This window comes from Nicotiana tomentosiformis, chromosome 12 (genome assembly GCF_000390325.3).
Source record: "Nicotiana tomentosiformis chromosome 12, ASM39032v3, whole genome shotgun sequence".
Taxonomy (NCBI): Eukaryota; Viridiplantae; Streptophyta; class Magnoliopsida; order Solanales; family Solanaceae; genus Nicotiana; species Nicotiana tomentosiformis.
The window spans coordinates 119,343,713-119,361,456 of record NC_090823.1 but is presented as its reverse complement, the minus strand read 5'-3'; the positions used below and the strand labels follow the sequence as shown (position 1 = coordinate 119,361,456).

At 37.8% G+C, this 17,744-nt stretch overlaps 1 protein-coding gene across 1 annotated transcript; it reads right to left on the bottom strand.

The window, feature by feature from the left end:
* Positions 1 to 166: 166 nt before the first annotated feature.
* On the bottom strand, positions 167 to 3,865 carry LOC104115283 (uncharacterized). Its single transcript, XM_009625877.4, has 6 exons — positions 3,501 to 3,865; positions 3,258 to 3,390; positions 2,669 to 2,772; positions 2,149 to 2,293; positions 1,687 to 1,827; positions 167 to 1,567 (listed from the first exon to the last, which is right to left on the bottom strand). Exons 1-6 carry the CDS (start codon positions 3,539 to 3,541, stop codon positions 527 to 529), a joined length of 1,605 nt encoding a protein of 534 aa, XP_009624172.1. The 5' UTR covers positions 3,542 to 3,865; the 3' UTR covers positions 167 to 526.
* Between the last annotated feature and the right edge of the window lie 13,879 nt (positions 3,866 to 17,744).

Genomic DNA, 17,744 nt, shown 5'->3' with positions numbered 1-17,744 from the left:
TGATAAGCATTAAATTGTAATCTAGTAAAAGCAGAGGCGGTGCCAAGATTTGAACTTCATGGATTTCAAATTTTAGGAAAATTAGTAACTGAGTTTTAAATTTAATTGTTGTACATATAATACAAATATAGAGTTAAGATTAAAGTTACTGGTTTCGGTCGAACCTAGGTCCGCCCCTGAGAAAAAGTAGTAACTTACCTGTTCCACGTTCGAATTCAGTTAATCTCCTTATGACTACAGTTGAATACTCATCTCTCTTACTCATGTTAAGAACTTGTAGTCAAGTTCTAGAACTAATTTCCCATTTACAAATAAATGATAAGGTAAGCATTTTCTATACTACTTCCTGATTACAGTCCTAACTTGTTGACAGAGAATATGATGAGAAAGCCATTAGTAATATGAAGAATGGCATAATGATACATCTAATTGACTTCAAATTTATTCTTTAAACTTCCTTGTTAGAGCTAGCTGCCAGTTGAGTTAGAGACGGATTCAGGATTTAAATTGAATCGCCGATTCAACACTATATTCGCCTGAGTCGAGTGATAAAGTCATCATACTCCGGTAGCTTGGGATGGATATGCCCATTTGGACTCAACATATCATGCTCAAAGGAATTTGCCTGTGTGTGCCCTTCTCTGACTCTGAGTGCTACTGAACTTGCCTGTTTCAATTCAATGGGAGTAATTGCTGCTCGGCCTGATGGACCATTTGGAAATCTCTGCCTTGAAACTTCACCAGCGTCAACTTCAGCTAGTTTAGGTAACTTAACAACTGATTTTGGTTTCTGAATTTCATTCTGAAGCTGTTTCCGAGTATAGTGTAACAAAAGCCTGTCCATCATCTTTTCCTCTTCATCCCGTTGATCGTGATGATCACCTTTTGTGATTCTTATGCCATGTTTTCCGTTATCTTTCACTCCACTAGTACGGCTCTTTCCTCTCTCCTCGCCTTTCAATCTATCTGAGTCCTCCTCAGAACCATGCATCGGCTGCAGACGTGTCCTCCTAACTGATTTTGGTTTTGGCTTTTTGATTGTATCATTTACACATGTACCTTCTTCTTTGGACAACTGAACCTTCATCTGAGTCATTTCTGTATGTTTCTGTGCCTCCTCAGTGGAACAAGTAGGAGATACATCTGAACTGCTGTTTGTAATGCATGCTCTTGACTTGGTGTAATTAGGCTGAAATGACCTATAATAGAATGGCTTCTTGTCATCAGATTCTTCTTTAGATACACAGCTACTGATATCTGGTTCATTTTGTTTCCATTTTCTGCCATCTTTGATTGGAGGTATGTCATCCAAATTTCTGTTGGATGCGCGACTTAAATTATCTCTTTTTTGTTTGTCACTGTCCCTTCCCTTAGGCAAACTATGTACATCACCAGGGACTTCCTTTCTGCCATAAGATGAATGATGCTCCCTTTTCGCTTTAGAAGTTGTATGTTGTCTCACATTCTCATGATTAAGTTTACTGTCTTCGTGTTCTTTGCTCCGAGCTGATTCATCCATTTTCTTGTGCAATTTATGCTCTTCATCATTGTGACTCTTGGGCCTGCCCTGTGAAAGATAGAAATAAGTTGCAAAAGAAGTCTGATTAGGGTGGAAACATATCTTCAATGTGTAGCCAACGACAATTTTAGGATACATCTTCTGCGATCGTTCTATAGAAAACTTACTTGTTCAGACATCAGTTGTTTATATAGCTTCTGCTCCAAATCCCTTGAGTTCCATTTTATACCAGATTCTACTGCTATATCTCGCATCAATTGAAGCTTCATCTCCTTTGTTGGTGGTTGTGACTTTAGCTTTTCAACAAACTGTCAAGAAATGAAAATGAATATGAATATGAATATTTTAAATAAAGGAAGAAAGAGCTCCATGTGAAAGTTTATGTGTGAGTACTATTATGTACGTTGCTGAAGACATTAAGTAAAAAGGGTCGCCCGGTGCACTAAGCTCCCGCTATGCGCGGGGTCCGGGAAATTAGGGCCGGACCACAAGGGTCTATTGTACGCAGTCTTACACTGCATTTCTGCAAGAGGCTGTTTCTACGGCTTGAACCCGTGACCTCCTAATCACGTGACAACAACTTTACCAGTTACGCCAAGGCTCCCCTTCAGAAGACCTTAAGTAACTACCTCTTTATTCACAAAAAGTTCGAGAGAATTTCCATATCTCTCAGTGAATGTAGCTCTCAGTCCACGTAATTCTGGAAGGTCAGAAAATCTTGCTGCTGCAAACATCAACGTCGACGCGGCTTCTCTGCAATCCTCAGGGCACACCCTAAAAACAAGAATTACCCAGAAACAATTAACAAGTGAGGGAGAAGAGGTAGAACATATTGATATGACATGATTTCCATTATATGCAAATGCAATATTAACAAGTGGGGAAAAGAGGAAGCAGCATATTAACATGACTTCCACTATATGCAACTGCAATATTAATAATTCGGGCCTAACATACTACTGGAGACCAACTAAATGAAAATTTAAGGGATAATTAAATTTTTGAGCCGCTCTAAAAAATAATAACCGGAAAATGTATATGTTTTGTATATTAAGTATAAATATACTTATAATATACATCAATATATATAATATACATGTTATATACACATATTACACGTACCTCTGGCCCAAAAACTAGTGCACGTACCTCTGTTTACTCATTATAGCGAGGTGACTCGAAATATGCAGAGAATTATGCTCCAACATATCATAACAGATCGAGATATTGAGCTCAAACATAAGGCCTTCAGCCTGTTGCGTTAACAACCAGAAACATTATGTCAGAATCAATCTCCAACCTTTTGGGGAAGAGGGAGAAAATACATATTGACTTTGTCTAAGGCTTAAAAATTCTAGAAATGGCACTAGCATGAAACAAATAACAATATTAAGGCCTAGGAAATTCTACAGTCTGCATTATCATCAAACAGAAAAAGAATTCAGAAATCTGAATTTTGGTCTTAAAGATCCTCTAATAGGGTTATTATTATTGAGGGTTCGTTGCTTTCAAACTACTCTGACAATAAGTTTGAACACGGAACATCTTTGCAAACAACCACCAAATTAGAAACTAAAAATAAATAGAAAACAGATGTAACTAGAGGCAAATCTAAGACAGGTACTTGGTTTCAACTGAAACTATTGCTTTCAGCTTGAACTATGTAAGCATCTATTGAAACAGCACAAAATATTTCAAGATAAGAATGTCAAACACATTAATAAGAAAAGAACATCACCCGGTTGTAAGCGTTGACATCCAATCCAGATTTAAGAAGGTCAACCATATCATTCTTCAAGTATTTAAGCATAGCTTCTCTCTTTTTTCTGATCATCTCGATTCGAGTCTTTGTCAGTTTGATCACAGACTTGCTGCACCAGACAAAACCAACACACACACACACACAAACAAAAACGAGTAATGCATATCATGTTTCTTTGAAACTTAATTTTGTTGCAGAATTAACATCCGATATACTTACCATTTGGTGTAGAACTTGCTTTTTAACAATGCATCAAACATTGTTTATTTCTTGGAACACCTAGGAGTTTATGATATTGAAACCAGAAGCTGGTCTACGATACAAAAATGCGACTCAAATCACGTCAAGAATAGACCTGCAAATGAATCCAGTTGTTTCAGTATAGAGCAATATTAATCTTATACGATGAATTAAATGCACAATACTATGTTAATGCAAAGGTAGTTCTACGGTTTGAAAGGTGCATCATATATATATTTCGAGTTTGACATAGTTTCTGGTACAAATATACACTAATTCATGGGAAAAAAGAAAGTGAAAGAGGGATGAAAGAATATCAGCAGAGTATCTCTTTATCAGCATAAAGTATTACAATTACAGCCTCAGCTGCCATGTCCAATTCCTACATTGATCTGCCGGATATATAACAGCAAGTCTATGATTGTACCATGATGCCCTCGATGTTCAGGCTGGAGTTGAACGGTTTTGGCGCGAATGAAAGGGTAATATGGGAAGAATTTTTAACTAATAATTCAAAGCAATGAATTATGATTAGAACTTAACTTTTGCTCTTGACAATGGTCAATGTATATGACCTAGCTATAACAACAGGTAACTTACAATAGACTTATTCAATAACATAGTATAACCAGTTTAAAAAATATAATGTGCATTTTTTTTTAATTGCTAGGGTATATAAGTTATATTTTTCTCCCAAGTTACATTCTATTTGATTTGATCAAACAACACAAGATTGAGGGATGAGTTGGACGGCCATTATCGCCTTGTCGTTTCACATTTGTCACTACCTAACGATGACCTTAATTATGTTTTATCTTTAGGTCATATTTGCAAATGGAAATAGTACTATGGTGGTCAACTATTTCTGTCTTTCCCTAAGATTTCGATGATTAGTGGGCACATTCGAACATGGAATCTGGTTAGGGGGACTTTTTCTTAGAGTAGTTATTATTATGGTGTGGAAGTTCTCTCCGTTCTATAATAACTCAATATAGTGCCATTTGCTTCTAATTAATTGATGGTAATCATACATTGACGATTTAACCTAACTCTCCATAACATTATATCCATCCTAACAAATATACACTACTGTGTGTGTAAATACATACATATATATATATATTTTGTACTATGGTGAAAGGTTTGGCATCATTGTTTACCCTTAGAATGAGTAACAATTAAATTTATACGTGGTTAAATAATATGTGATTTAATTTAACACGAATGAGCTATGAACAACAAATAATTAAATTAAAAAAATCAGAGCGATCAAATCAAATGTAGTGGATGAACAAGTTCAGCTTCGCTTTGGACGTCTGGGATTTGGTTCCGATTTAGCCCTCCGAAGGAGCTCGGTTATAACTTGATAAACAAACAGCTGAAGAACACTTAGAACAATAGCTAAAGGACAAAAATTAACTTTATTGCTTTGATATGCGTACTAACAGTGTGTGAAAAAATAAAAAGGTTCCTCACTTTATATAGTAGGGGAGTTCCAACCCTAGTACAAGTCTAAATAAGGTAAAAAAAATCTTCTCCGTCCAGTAAACGTTGATCTGCAGTTGAAATCAGGTGAGATTTGCGCTGTGACATCTGGTTTAGGGCGGATATTACGCTCCCCCGCTTATCGTATCTAACAGTCTTCTCCCCTAGTCTCGGCCCTTCACTCTGCTTGGACCCGATGCTCGATCGTGTCCGCTATCGAGCGCACTATTTGTCCTCTCCGGGCTCTGAGGTGTGGATGCCCTCGACATTACTCGAGATCATATCGGGCCCCGCTGTCTTCTTGTTTCTTTATCGGTAAATCGAGGATAATTTTTATTCCCGATTTTATCCGTACACAATGACATCAACATGTACAACAGGAGTTGGTAAATCATATCTAAACGACTCCTAAATCAAATGAGAAGAACACATTCCAGTGAGATAAAAAAACAAAATAAAGTGCTCCAAATAAAAAATTTGGGAAGGTTCCAATCCTTTTGAGATATAAAGAACTGTTGGGTGTGCGAGCAAAGTCCCGTATTAGTAGTTGAAAAGATTAGGAGCCTACATATAAGTTGTAGGGATCATTTAATGGTACAAGGCCTTGTGGAAAAAACCGTGCAGGCTTGGTTCAAAGCGGACAATATCATACCATGTTAAGAGTATCTTAGGATTCTTTTAGCCCCAGTATCAAAACTCAGGTTTGGCAGGACGAGTATGGTGATGGATAAGTGATATTGTAGGGCTCAGTTTGCTTATCTTTACGAGTTTGGAGATGCACATACAAGAAGAAGGTAGTTGTTGGCTTAAGTTGCCATAATACTCAAACAATCTGGGTGGCACAAAGTAAATCTCGAAAATTGACTTGTGGATCCATGTATGGCCACGTAGATTTGGTTCGAGTGGGAGACATGTGGATCGTGGTAGTAGGCCATGTGAAACTTAGTTCGAGGAGGAGTTTATTGGGTGTGGAAACAAAGTCTCATATTGGTAGCTGAAAAGATTGAGAGCATGTATATAAGTTGAAGGGATCTCTTGTTAGTATGAGACATTTTGAAAAAAATCGTACGGGCTTGGCCCAAAGTGCACAATATCATACCATATTAAGAATGTGTCAAGCAGTTATATCAGAAAATCAGAACCTTCTATTGACATGCCAATTGAATATTTTCCTCCACCTCCCGGCTATAATTCACCCAAGCAGGTTCAACTTGTCAATTTCTTGTCACAAATTGATTGTTTTCTTTCATTTTATATTCAAAGATTATTTAAGGGTGGAGGGACCCAACCATCACATGCTCACTGGTGCAAGGTTCCTTTCTTAACATTTACATTTTCTGTCACGAGTCACGACCCAAAATCCAACTAGTCGTGATGGCACATAACCTAACCCGTTAGGTAAGTCACTTTACGTAAATAAAATTCAAATGAAATTTACTAATAAAATAAGTGACGAAATAACCGACTTTAACACATTTTCCAAGGACTGATAGTACAAATCATGAGCTTCTAAGATTTAGTATTAATAAAGCTGGTATGAAATAAAATACAACATCTGTTTGAAATATACATGAACATATTAAAAATTCTAAAGCTACCATGAACAAGAGGCAGCTATGACCGGATCGCAGGTACATCTTCCATGTCAGCTCCCGCTATACATAGCAACATCAGCATCAGAAATCTGCATGCAAGGTGCAGAAGTGTAGTATGGGTACAACCGACCCCATGTACTCAATAAGTAACAAACATAACCGTAGGTTGAAAGTAGTGACTTGGACAAAAGTCAGAGTCCATCATCAACAATCAGGAAATAGTTTATAACAACATAAATAAAATAATATAAGTAATAACTCAAGATATGATGCTCTGTTCGTTCAATATTTCCGGAAAAATAGATATTTTTTTTCGAAGATGACAGTAAAACTCAGTTCTTTTCACCAAATCACCAAAATATGAGTGAATTTGAAAATTGTGATTTTTCCCCAAAAACTTTCTTCCACAATAAAGAATTTCATTATCAAATAGCATGAGGAAAGTACATCTCTATGCCTACATGTCAATACATGTCAGACTATGAATGTCACAATATCGCATAACATGAGGGAAAATACATCTCTATACCTACATGCCAAATATGCATGTCAAATAAATGATTTCACGATGATATTCCTAGGCACTCTCGCCCTCGACATACTCAAGTTGTCTGCCTCAAATGCCTACTTCATCATACGCACACACAATCACTCAGCACTGTACTAGTGCCTGGCTCATAAGCCCCTCACGAAAGCACGTGTATATATATATGTCATCGTGCCTGCGCTCATTGCTGGTATGCCAGACTCTGGAGGGGTGGATCCTGCCCAAGCGCTAATATAAGCTAATCTGGCATGCTGCGGCGTGCAACCTGATCCCATAACTATAAAGCCTATAAGGCCTGCTGCGGCGAGCAGCCCCGATCCATATAATAATAATAATAAAGCCTATAAGGACTGCTACGGCGTGCAACCCCGGTCCACAAATAACACACACACACACACACACACACACACACACATATATAAATCCAATATGGCCTACTGCGGCGTGCAACCTGATCCCATTACAATAAATCTTAGAAGACCTGTTGCGGCAGGGAGCCTCGATCCATATAATAATAAAGCCTATAAGGCATGCTACGGCGTGCAGCCCCAGTCCATAACACACACACACACACACACACACACACACACACACACACACATATATATATATATATATATATATATATATATATATATATATATATATATATATATATATATATATATATATATATCCAATATGGCCTGTTGCGCTGTGCAGCTCGATCCTATAAATATCCTCACAACTGGATGAACATGATTGAGTATGAAATTTATATTTTTAAAATATTTAATTCAACAGCAATATGACCCCTGTGGGTCCCAAAATATCGGCACGTAGCCTAAACATGATATTTAATACGAGTCTCAACTCAATTTCTCTAACACGTAGAGGATATGTGGATAATAACATCATTATTTGATTATACAACACCACAGAATCAATTAAGTCGCAATTTATCTGGTGCACGCCCATACGCCCGTCTCCTAGCATATTCGCCACCTCCAAACAAATCACATAACACGTTTATTCGGGGTTCATACTCTCAGCTCCAAGTTTAGAAATGTTACTTACCTCGAACAAGCCGAATCCAATACCGAGCAAGCTAAACAATGCTCCAGAAATTCCACTCTGCGCGTATAAACTTTCGAACGCCTTGCTATCTTCTCAATTCCAAGTTAAAAGGTCTAAAACTAGTCAAACAACGTGCAAATTAATCAAAATACACTCCAATGCTTACAATTTAATAATTTATAATAATTTTCAACTTTGCTCGAAAAGTCAACCAAAAGTCAACAGTGGGGCTCACATCTCTGAACCCGATGAAACCCACAAAATCCGATAGACCATTTATTACAAGTCCAACCATACAAATTTTACTCAATCCCGACTCTGAATCAATATTCAAAACTCGAAAATTCATTTTATGAATTTTTAGAAAATTCCTTTGCTTTCTCTTAAAAAATCGATAATCATATGCCGTAAATGAAAATTAATTCATGAAATATAATCACAAGTGAGTCAAGAATACTTACCCCAAGTCGTGTGGTGAAATTCTTCTCCAAAGTCACCCAAATCGAACTCCAAAATACGTAAATGGGTGAAAATATTGAACCCTCGAACTTAAAGTATTCTGCCCAGCGTTGTTCGCATTTGCGGACAAGTGGTCGCATATGCGGAAAAGGCCCGCATATGCGAGACAACCTCGACCCAGCAGTGGTCGCTTCTGCGATGCCCAGAACCGCATCTGCGGTTGTTCTTCTGCGCAAAATTCTCTGCATTTGCAGACTCCTGCCTAGCAGTGCATTCTCGCTTCTGCGTTCAATTGGCTCGCTTTTGTGACCATCTCACCTGCGCAATACCAGTCGCAGGTGCGGAACACCAGAACCACCAGCCCAACCAAAAATTAACTTAGTCCAAAACTTATCCGAACCTCATCTGAAACTTACCCGAGCCCCTCGGGATCCCGTCCGAATATACTAATAAGTCGCATAATATAATACAAACTCACTTGAGGCCTCAAATCACATAGAACAAAAATTAAAATGACGGATCGTACCACAAATTCGAACTTAAAATTGTTTAAATCTTTCGATTTCCAAAACGCGTGCCGAACCATATCAATTCAACTCGGAACGAACTCAAATTTTGCGTACAAGCCATAAATGACGTAACGAAGCTACTGAAATTTTCGGAACCACAATCCGAATCTGATATCATCAAAGTCAACATTCTGTCAAACTCATGAACTTTTCAAACCTTCGAATTTCCAATTATCGCCAATTAGCGTCGAAACCTTCTAGAATATCCAAATAAAATTTCGGGCATACACCCAAGTCCAAAATAACCATCCGGACCTAACGGAATCATCAAAATTCTGATGTGAGGTTGAATACTAAAAAGTCAAACTTGGTCAACTCTTCCATCTTAAAGCTTCAACCATGAACTTCATCCTTCCGAACAAATTCCGAAATACCTGAAAATCAAAACTGACTATTCACACACGTCATAATACATCATATGAAGCTCTTTAAGACTTCAAATAGTTGAAAGGAGTGTAAATGGTCAAAACGATCGGTCGGGTCGTTACATCTTTCTTTCTCTAGGCCACTCTAATCTATACTTCTATACTATATTAAAAGCCCGAAAGTCCTTAGCGAAATGTCATTTTTCTTTTTTACCACTCTAAAATAGATTTCACACTAAACAGAATAGTCATTTGATTATTCTTCTAACTAATATTTAGGAGTTTGAAATTAAATAAGATTTATTACTTATTATACCTTTCCTTATTTGAATTAAGTAAGAGGTCCTTATATTTAGTACTTTAAAATTATTAAAGTTTTATTTATCTTATATGAATTTAAAAATAAAGTATAACTAAATAACACCAAATATTTATATGTTTTACCTTATATATGAATTTTATGTAATTGAACGTTTTTTATCTCAAAGAAATTTGTATAATCAAGCTAAATATTAGGTTAAAAAAATTATGATGTAAACAAAATAAAAAAAAGAAAAAAATTAAAGAGAGAGGAAGTAGTTTGCTTTGTCTTTTATTCAAATCAGTATTTAACCTATAAATGCTATGCGTATTCTATGTGAGAGTGGTCCATTGACTATTAATTTTATTCTTCGATCAATAATTTACTTAGGTATAAATATTAATATAGATTTTAAAACATTATTAGAAAAATATATACGAAAATATTACATAATAGAGAAAGAAAGAGAGAAAATTATCATTTGACAAAAGAATTTTTTGGATAAGAATATAGTTATAATTAGTTAAATATTTTTTTAATGCAATGATATAATATAAAAAACTAAAATACTCAAAAGATAAATTATTTCTATTAGTGATTAAAAAAGATAATTAAGTATTTGAATTGACCTTTTTCCCTAGGATTTGAATTAACTAACTAGAAAAATAATCCAATTTTATTCCTTTCCAAATTCATCATATAGGTAAAATTATTTTTGAAGTTTACACAAATCTTAGAGTACATAAATTATTTTTCAAAAAAAGAGCATCGGCGATAAAAGAAATCAGTATATAAAATTGGTTAAATGCAAACTTAAAGAAATAAGGATGAAATAGTAGAAGCCAAAATGTACTCATAAAGAGATATCGAGTGAGATATAATTTAACATATTTGTAAATCATATTATAAGATATGTATAATTACAAACTAAAGTATAATTAATTTAACTAAATTCATCATCTATGCATATTCAGAAGATATTTAATACAATTACTATGAGAAAAATTATTTTTATCATTTAAACAAATATTGCATTTATTTTAATGTCAATGTACATATTTTTAATTAATAGATACTATACACACGTGTAATGTACGTATACTAAAACTAGTCCCACAAAAGAAGCATCATTCATTTTCGGGATTTTTACCTTCTATTTGAAACTTTATTACCCTCCCTACTCAAGTTTCAATTTAATTACATAGGCATATACAATTTACCAATTATATATATTTTAGGAATTTAATGAGAATCAATTAACTCCTATAATCTCGCTAACGTACATAACTGTAACGACCCGACTGGTCGTTTTGAGAGTTGTAGCCTCGTTCCCCCATTTACTACTCATTTTATGCTTTATAGTTGTTATGTGACTTGCCGGGGTAGTCGGTTCGGATCCGGAGAGATTTCGAATGAATTGAGACACTTAGCCTCAAAGTTGGAAGCTTAAGTTAAAAAGGTTGACCGGATGTTGACTTATAAGTAAATGACTCCGGAATAGAGTTTTGGTGGTTCTGTTAGCTCCGTTGGGTGATTTTGGACTTAGGAGCGTGTTCGGATTGTGATTTGGAGGTCCGTAGTGGAATTAGGCTTGAAATGGCGGAAGTTGGAAATTTGAAAGTTTGACCGAGAGTGGACTTTGTGGTTACTAGACTTGGATTGGAGTTGGAATAGGTCTGTGGTGTCATTTGTGACTTGTGTGCAAAATATTGGATCAATCGGACGTGATTTGATAGGTTTTGACATCGTTTGTAGAAGTTGGACTTTCCTTAGTTTCAATAGGCTTGAATTGGGGTGCGATTAATATTTTTGATATTGTTTGAGGTGATTTGAAGGCTCGACTAAGTTCATATCGTGTTTTAGGACTTATTGGTATGTTTGGTTGAGGTCCCGGGGGCCTCAGGTTGATTTCGGATGGTTAATGGATCGAAAACGAGACTTGGTGCATTGTTGAAGCTGGGAGTCTGTTGGTGTAATCGCACCTGCGGATGTTTGATCGCAGGTGCGAGCATGGTAGCATAGAAGAGAAAAGGAGAGAGTGGAGAAGTGGCCGCAGATGCGATGGAAATTCTGCACCTGCGTGATCGCAGATGCGGATGAGGGGTCATAGAAGTGTGGGTGTCCGAAGAAGCGGAATGCTTCTCGCAAAAGCGAGTCCGTAAATGCAGAAGTAGGCGCAGAAGCGGAGCAGTGGAGCCCTGGCAGAACCACTGAAGTAACGAAGTTTTCCACAAAAGCGGAACCTCAGATGCGATTAAGTTTTCGTAGGAGCGAAAAGGATGGGCAGAACCTTAAATTCAAGGGTTCACGATTTTTCTTCATTTTGAACATTTCATGTCACGATCCAAAATTCACTATAGGTCGTGATAACGCCTAACGTCGCCGTCAGTAAAGCCAACATTGATTTATTAATTTATTTACTCATTTTATTATTTTCGAAATCATAATCTCCATATCTTAAATAGTATAAAATGGAATTTACAGGGTAAAATAATAATAACTCCGTGAACTACAATAACGAATAACCAGTAGGAACCCCCAAAATCCGACGTCACAAGTGCATGAGCATTTTCTAAGGAGTACAATAATAATACAACATCTGTCCCGAATGTAATAAGATAGAATAAAATAAACATTACAATGGAGACTCGGTGGACTGCGATGCATTGGAATGCAGCTCACATAAAGTCTCCTCAATAGGTGCGCCTACGCGCCAAGGTGATCATCAAATGAACCTGTCAGATCCTGCACATTTGGTGCAGAAATGCAACATGAGTACGTAAATCAATGCTTACCCAGTAAGTGTCTAGCCTAATCGCGTAGAAGTAGTGACGAGGGGTCGACATCGACACTTACTAAAGGTCCAATAAAATAATATAATAAAATAAGAGAAGATATGAAGCATACGACAGTGATGGGGTAAATCTGTAAGATACATAATCTTCCAATTACTTCTTTCAAAGCATGAATTTCTAAATCTTGTATTCTACCTTAAAAACTCAGAAAATGTCCAGTGTCATTATCAAATAAATGAGGAATACCATATAAAATGTTGGGCATCAGTGGAAATATTAGCTCGTGAATATTCAGACTACTAGCGATATAACGCACGATTCTGCCGAGGTCGTTCGGCCCGATCCAGAATAATGTGTAAACTGTCAAGGGTAGTGCGACACGAACCATAGATGCATCTATATACTACCGAGGTGTTCGGCCTGCTCCACAAGAAATGAAGGAAGTTACCAAATTATGAAACACTTGCTTACAATACAGTACATGAGCTCAAAATGAATATAATATTTACCGTTTCTCAAATAACTCGCCCACAATTCAAAGTGTTAGGGCTCGGCCTAGTATACATATGTTTATTTCTAAATCAAATTCAACTATAACTTTAATTAATTAAGCCAGTAGAACGAGTTCAAATAATTAAATTATACATGATCAAGTTCTAAGTCTACCCGAACATAAACATGTTTTAGTTACGTACGGACTTTCGTCACCCCGTGCGTACGTAGCACCCACAACTAGTTGCACATAACAATAAATATCACCTAGGGGTAGTTTCCCCCTCACAAGGTTAGACAAGAGACTTACCTCGCTCTGAAGTTCTATAACCGGCTCCAACGCCACTAAAACACCTCAACTCGATGACCGTCTCTTCAAAACTAGTCAAACAACGTGCAAACAGATCAAAATATACCCCAATACGTATAATCTAACAATTTATAATAATTCCCAACTTCGCTCAAAGCCAACAAAGACAACCCTCGGCCCACGTGCCTGGATTCTGAAAAGTTTTGAAGACAAACTTTACCCATAACATCACGAACTAAAATATATAACTTATTCCAAATTTCATGTCCAATTTCGTGGTCAAAATTCAAAAATAACAAATTCTAGGTTTTCTACCAAAATCTCAAGTTTCTACTAATTTCCATGTTAAATCCATATGCAAACCATGTATTTAACTTGTAATAGGTGGGAATCACTTACCTTGTATTGCTTGATGAAAATCTCCCCCTTGAAACTCTCCAAAAATCGCCCCAACCAAGTAAAAATTAAAGAAAATGGGCAAAATCCCGTATAAAACCAACCCTCTGCCCAGCGACATTTTTGCATCTGTGGAACATTAGCCGCTTCTGCGGCTCCCTTCAGGCCCCTCAACCTCCGCATTTGCGGCCCCTCTAGCGCTTTTGTGCCTTCGCTTCTGCGATGCTTCATCCACAAGTGCGGTTCCGCTTCTGCGGTCCCAGCCTCCCCAGCAAGGTCCGCACCTGCGCTCCAGTGGTCGCATCTGCAATCACGCAGGTGTGGGAATTTCTTCGCACTTGCAACCTCAGTCAGTTCACTCCCAGCCGCTTCTGCGGCGCGATCCTCGCTTCTGCGATGTCCCTTCTGCAACCCATCTTCCGCAGAAGTGATCACACCAACAACCAAAAAATCCCAGCATTCCCTCAGTCCAAAAATTGATCTGTTAACTATCCGGAATCCACCCGAGGCCCTCGGGACCTTAACCAATTATACCAACGCATCCCAAAACACATTACAAACTTAGTCAAGGCCTAAAATCACGCCAAACAACATCAAACTACGGATCGGCGATCAAAACCCTTCTTTAAACTTCCAAACCTTTAAACTTCGACGAACACGTCCAATTCATATCAAAACATTCTGGAATGACGCCAAACTTTGCGCACAAGTCACAAATCATGATACGAACCTACTCCAAGGCTTTGAATCCCAAACGGTCATCGATAACACCAAATCCCACTCCAAACCACACTTAGGAAATTCTTAAACTTTCAAAATGTTAACTTTCCATAGTAAACGTTGAAATGCTCCGGGTGATCCGATAGTCAACCCAAACATACGCCCAAGTTCGAAATCATCATACGAACCTATTGGAACCTTAAAATCATGATTACAAGGTCACTTACCCAAAAGTCACACCATAGTCAATTTTTCCAACTTAAGGCTTCCGAATTTAGAATTTTCTTTCCAAATCAATCCCAAATTTTCCGAAATTCAATTCCGACCACACGTACAAGTCATAATACATGAAGTGAAGCTACTCAAAGCTTTAAACCGCTGAACGACGTGCTTGAGCTCAAAACGACCGGTCAGGTCGTTACATTCTCCCCCACTTAAACATACGTCCGTCTTCGAACGGGATAAGAACTGCTCCGGAGTTGTCCAAAATCATTGTGCACCTACCCGTGCCAGAATAACCCAGTGGAGCACATTAACTTGAGCCAGACTGAAGATCCTCCCTATAACCTTAGTTAAAGAACTTTAGAACCAAATTCCAACTTACGAATTTCTTTACAAGACCTGATTCTAAAACACGAACATCATATCAATCAACACACACTGTACCAAAACACGATCTTGCACCTATGTTGAAATCACACCCTACACCTCATAAGTCGGTTGCCCATAATAACATCATCCGACCACACTAGTTAGAATCTTACGAATCTGATACCCGTAATACATCTCATGCCACATATTTGTCCTATTCCAACCTTCGAAATGCTGCCACGACGGTAGAAATGTGTAGAAACTAATAACCTCCTGCCAAATCAATGAATCATAGAGTCTCTCCTCCTGACAAGGACCATTACCTCATTCTGAACTAAATAACAATATTTTCTCTTAAATATTCCTTATATAAATCTGATTGTAGTGACCCCAGGTCCAATAACCTCGTCTCACCCAATACAAGCTGCTCAGGCAATAAGCCATCTCAGACACTGCCAAAAATCTTATACGATGCCCACAATGTGCCAACAAGCTACAAACTTGAATGTGATACATAAGGAAGAACGAACTCTGGAAAAGGACTACTCAGTCCGCGTGACGAATAAAATGGCCAAATAGATGTTATGAACCTACCTCAGGGATGAAAAAAAATAAGACACACAAGATAAGTGTAAGGAACTATGCTCAACATCTCGTTGTTGCGGCGTGCAACCCGATCCAACATGACAATGTTGTGGCGTGAAACCCGATCCAAACAATATACCTTTGGCGGCGTGCTAGCCGATTCGCACATAACAATCAAGAAGAAAACACACATCAAGCCGTAACTCTTATACTTACGACATGCCCGAATATCTACCACAAGTACGCCAAGTGCATAATACTAATCCTGGGGAGACAGATAGCGTCATATGCTACGAAACCCAAGCACAACTAAAGTGCAATAAATGTCCTGCATCTCGAGAACCATCTTGCTCACATAACACCACAAGCTACACGGGACCTCAACCCATGTGCGAATAATCAAGTCGTATCACAACCCACATGGCACAATAGAGATTAACATGGAATAGCTGACGACGGGAATGACATCCAGTGCTCAACGACTCCTCCGCAAGTAATGCTATGACGAGTGAACACATCCGACCTGATGTAGAGCTCATATTCATATTAGGCCTACCAACGGACCTCAAACCGATTCTGATTATATCATATTGGTCCAATAACCTTCCAAGGATCCACAATGGCCCCATTCATGACACACACGACAACCGTCCACTCCGGACCAAATTCTCACAGTTTACAACCAAAGGAATAGAGCGCCTTCCAGGCATAAACTCTCACATTAACAATAGTACAAAAAACTCCGTACTTTTTTTCAATCTTTAACAATCACGTGACTATCATGTCACACTCATACAAATCTCCCCGTAGGGTATGCTCCCATGACCTTCCGCACTAGGTAGCAAAGTCTGCACTTCCATACCACCAACCATACTAATTCTGTAAAGCAATTCAAGAACTTGCAAATCACTACACAATGCTCCTTCCACAGAACACCATTCCCATGCGACACTAGGATAATGCTAGCTTACTCTGAAAATTTAAATTCTTCCTGGCTCATCCGATCTCGTGACATTATTATCAATACCGATCAGCAACCTTGATCCTCAACTCTCAATTTCCTATTCCACTCACTGCACATATCAAACCGCTACGCGAGAATACAAGAATTCATCATAATCCATGAACTACTAGTAGAATAAGCACTCCATTGTCTAGAAACCTTTCACTTAGCTCATTTCAGGAGAACCAATGCAACACACAACTAAATTCCCAAACTGCAGAAAATACAAACCTCAAGTCGTGATCTAAACCGCCATGACTCTTCCGGAATCCATTTACACAACAAGGCCATTCAAATCAACTACCTCCTAAATCAATCAAGTTATGGTGGCTGTCAAGCCCGCACGTACAACCACAAACCACAAGTATAGCTTTACACGGCTAAGGAACTAATCATTACCATAATATTGATGATTCAACCATTACCAACTGACCCAACTTCTTTCAATTTACTCTTGACCTGACTTAGAAATAATAATAGCTCTATTCACAACATAACGAACTCAATCCGCACTCATCCCGAGGGACCCGAATCGCGAGACCACATCGTCTCAATACCCATGAATCATCTCATACCCTTCTCAAGCGCACAATAACATCTCCAACTGGTACACCCATTCTGTAAGACCTTTTGTGAATCCGAAGTTTTCTCCAATACTACACCGCATACCCGATGATAACATAGAACATTCCAAGTCCCGTTCATAGTCCACTGTGAAAACTCAATCCTTAACCACACAACAAACCCAAAATCCTTAGGCATTACACTTTAAATTCTTGAACCCACTAGGATCGTTGTTGAGAGTCATCCACTTTGACCTGATCCCGAATATAACTAAACTTCAACGCTCTACTAGCATATGAATGCCCTCTCAAAGAAGAAATCGGCTAAATTCTTTTCGTTGTATATCACATCCATAAAGCATAAAATCTAGGTCTTCCTAAAACCTGCGCC

What these genes read in the sequence shown, in the direction of transcription:
- LOC104115283 (XM_009625877.4), bottom strand. Translation starts at nt 3,541, where the DNA reads ATGTTTGATGCATTGTTAAAAAGCAAGTTCTACACCAAATG. An exon ending in ATGTCAACGCTTACAACCGG is followed by an intron (nt 2,773 to 3,257) that starts GTGATGTTCTTT and finishes TTAACGCAACAG; the next exon opens with GCTGAAGGCCTTATGTTTGA. An exon ending in AACAACTGATGTCTGAACAA is followed by an intron (nt 1,568 to 1,686) that starts GTAAGTTTTCTA and finishes TATCTTTCACAG; the next exon opens with GGCAGGCCCAAGAGTCACAA.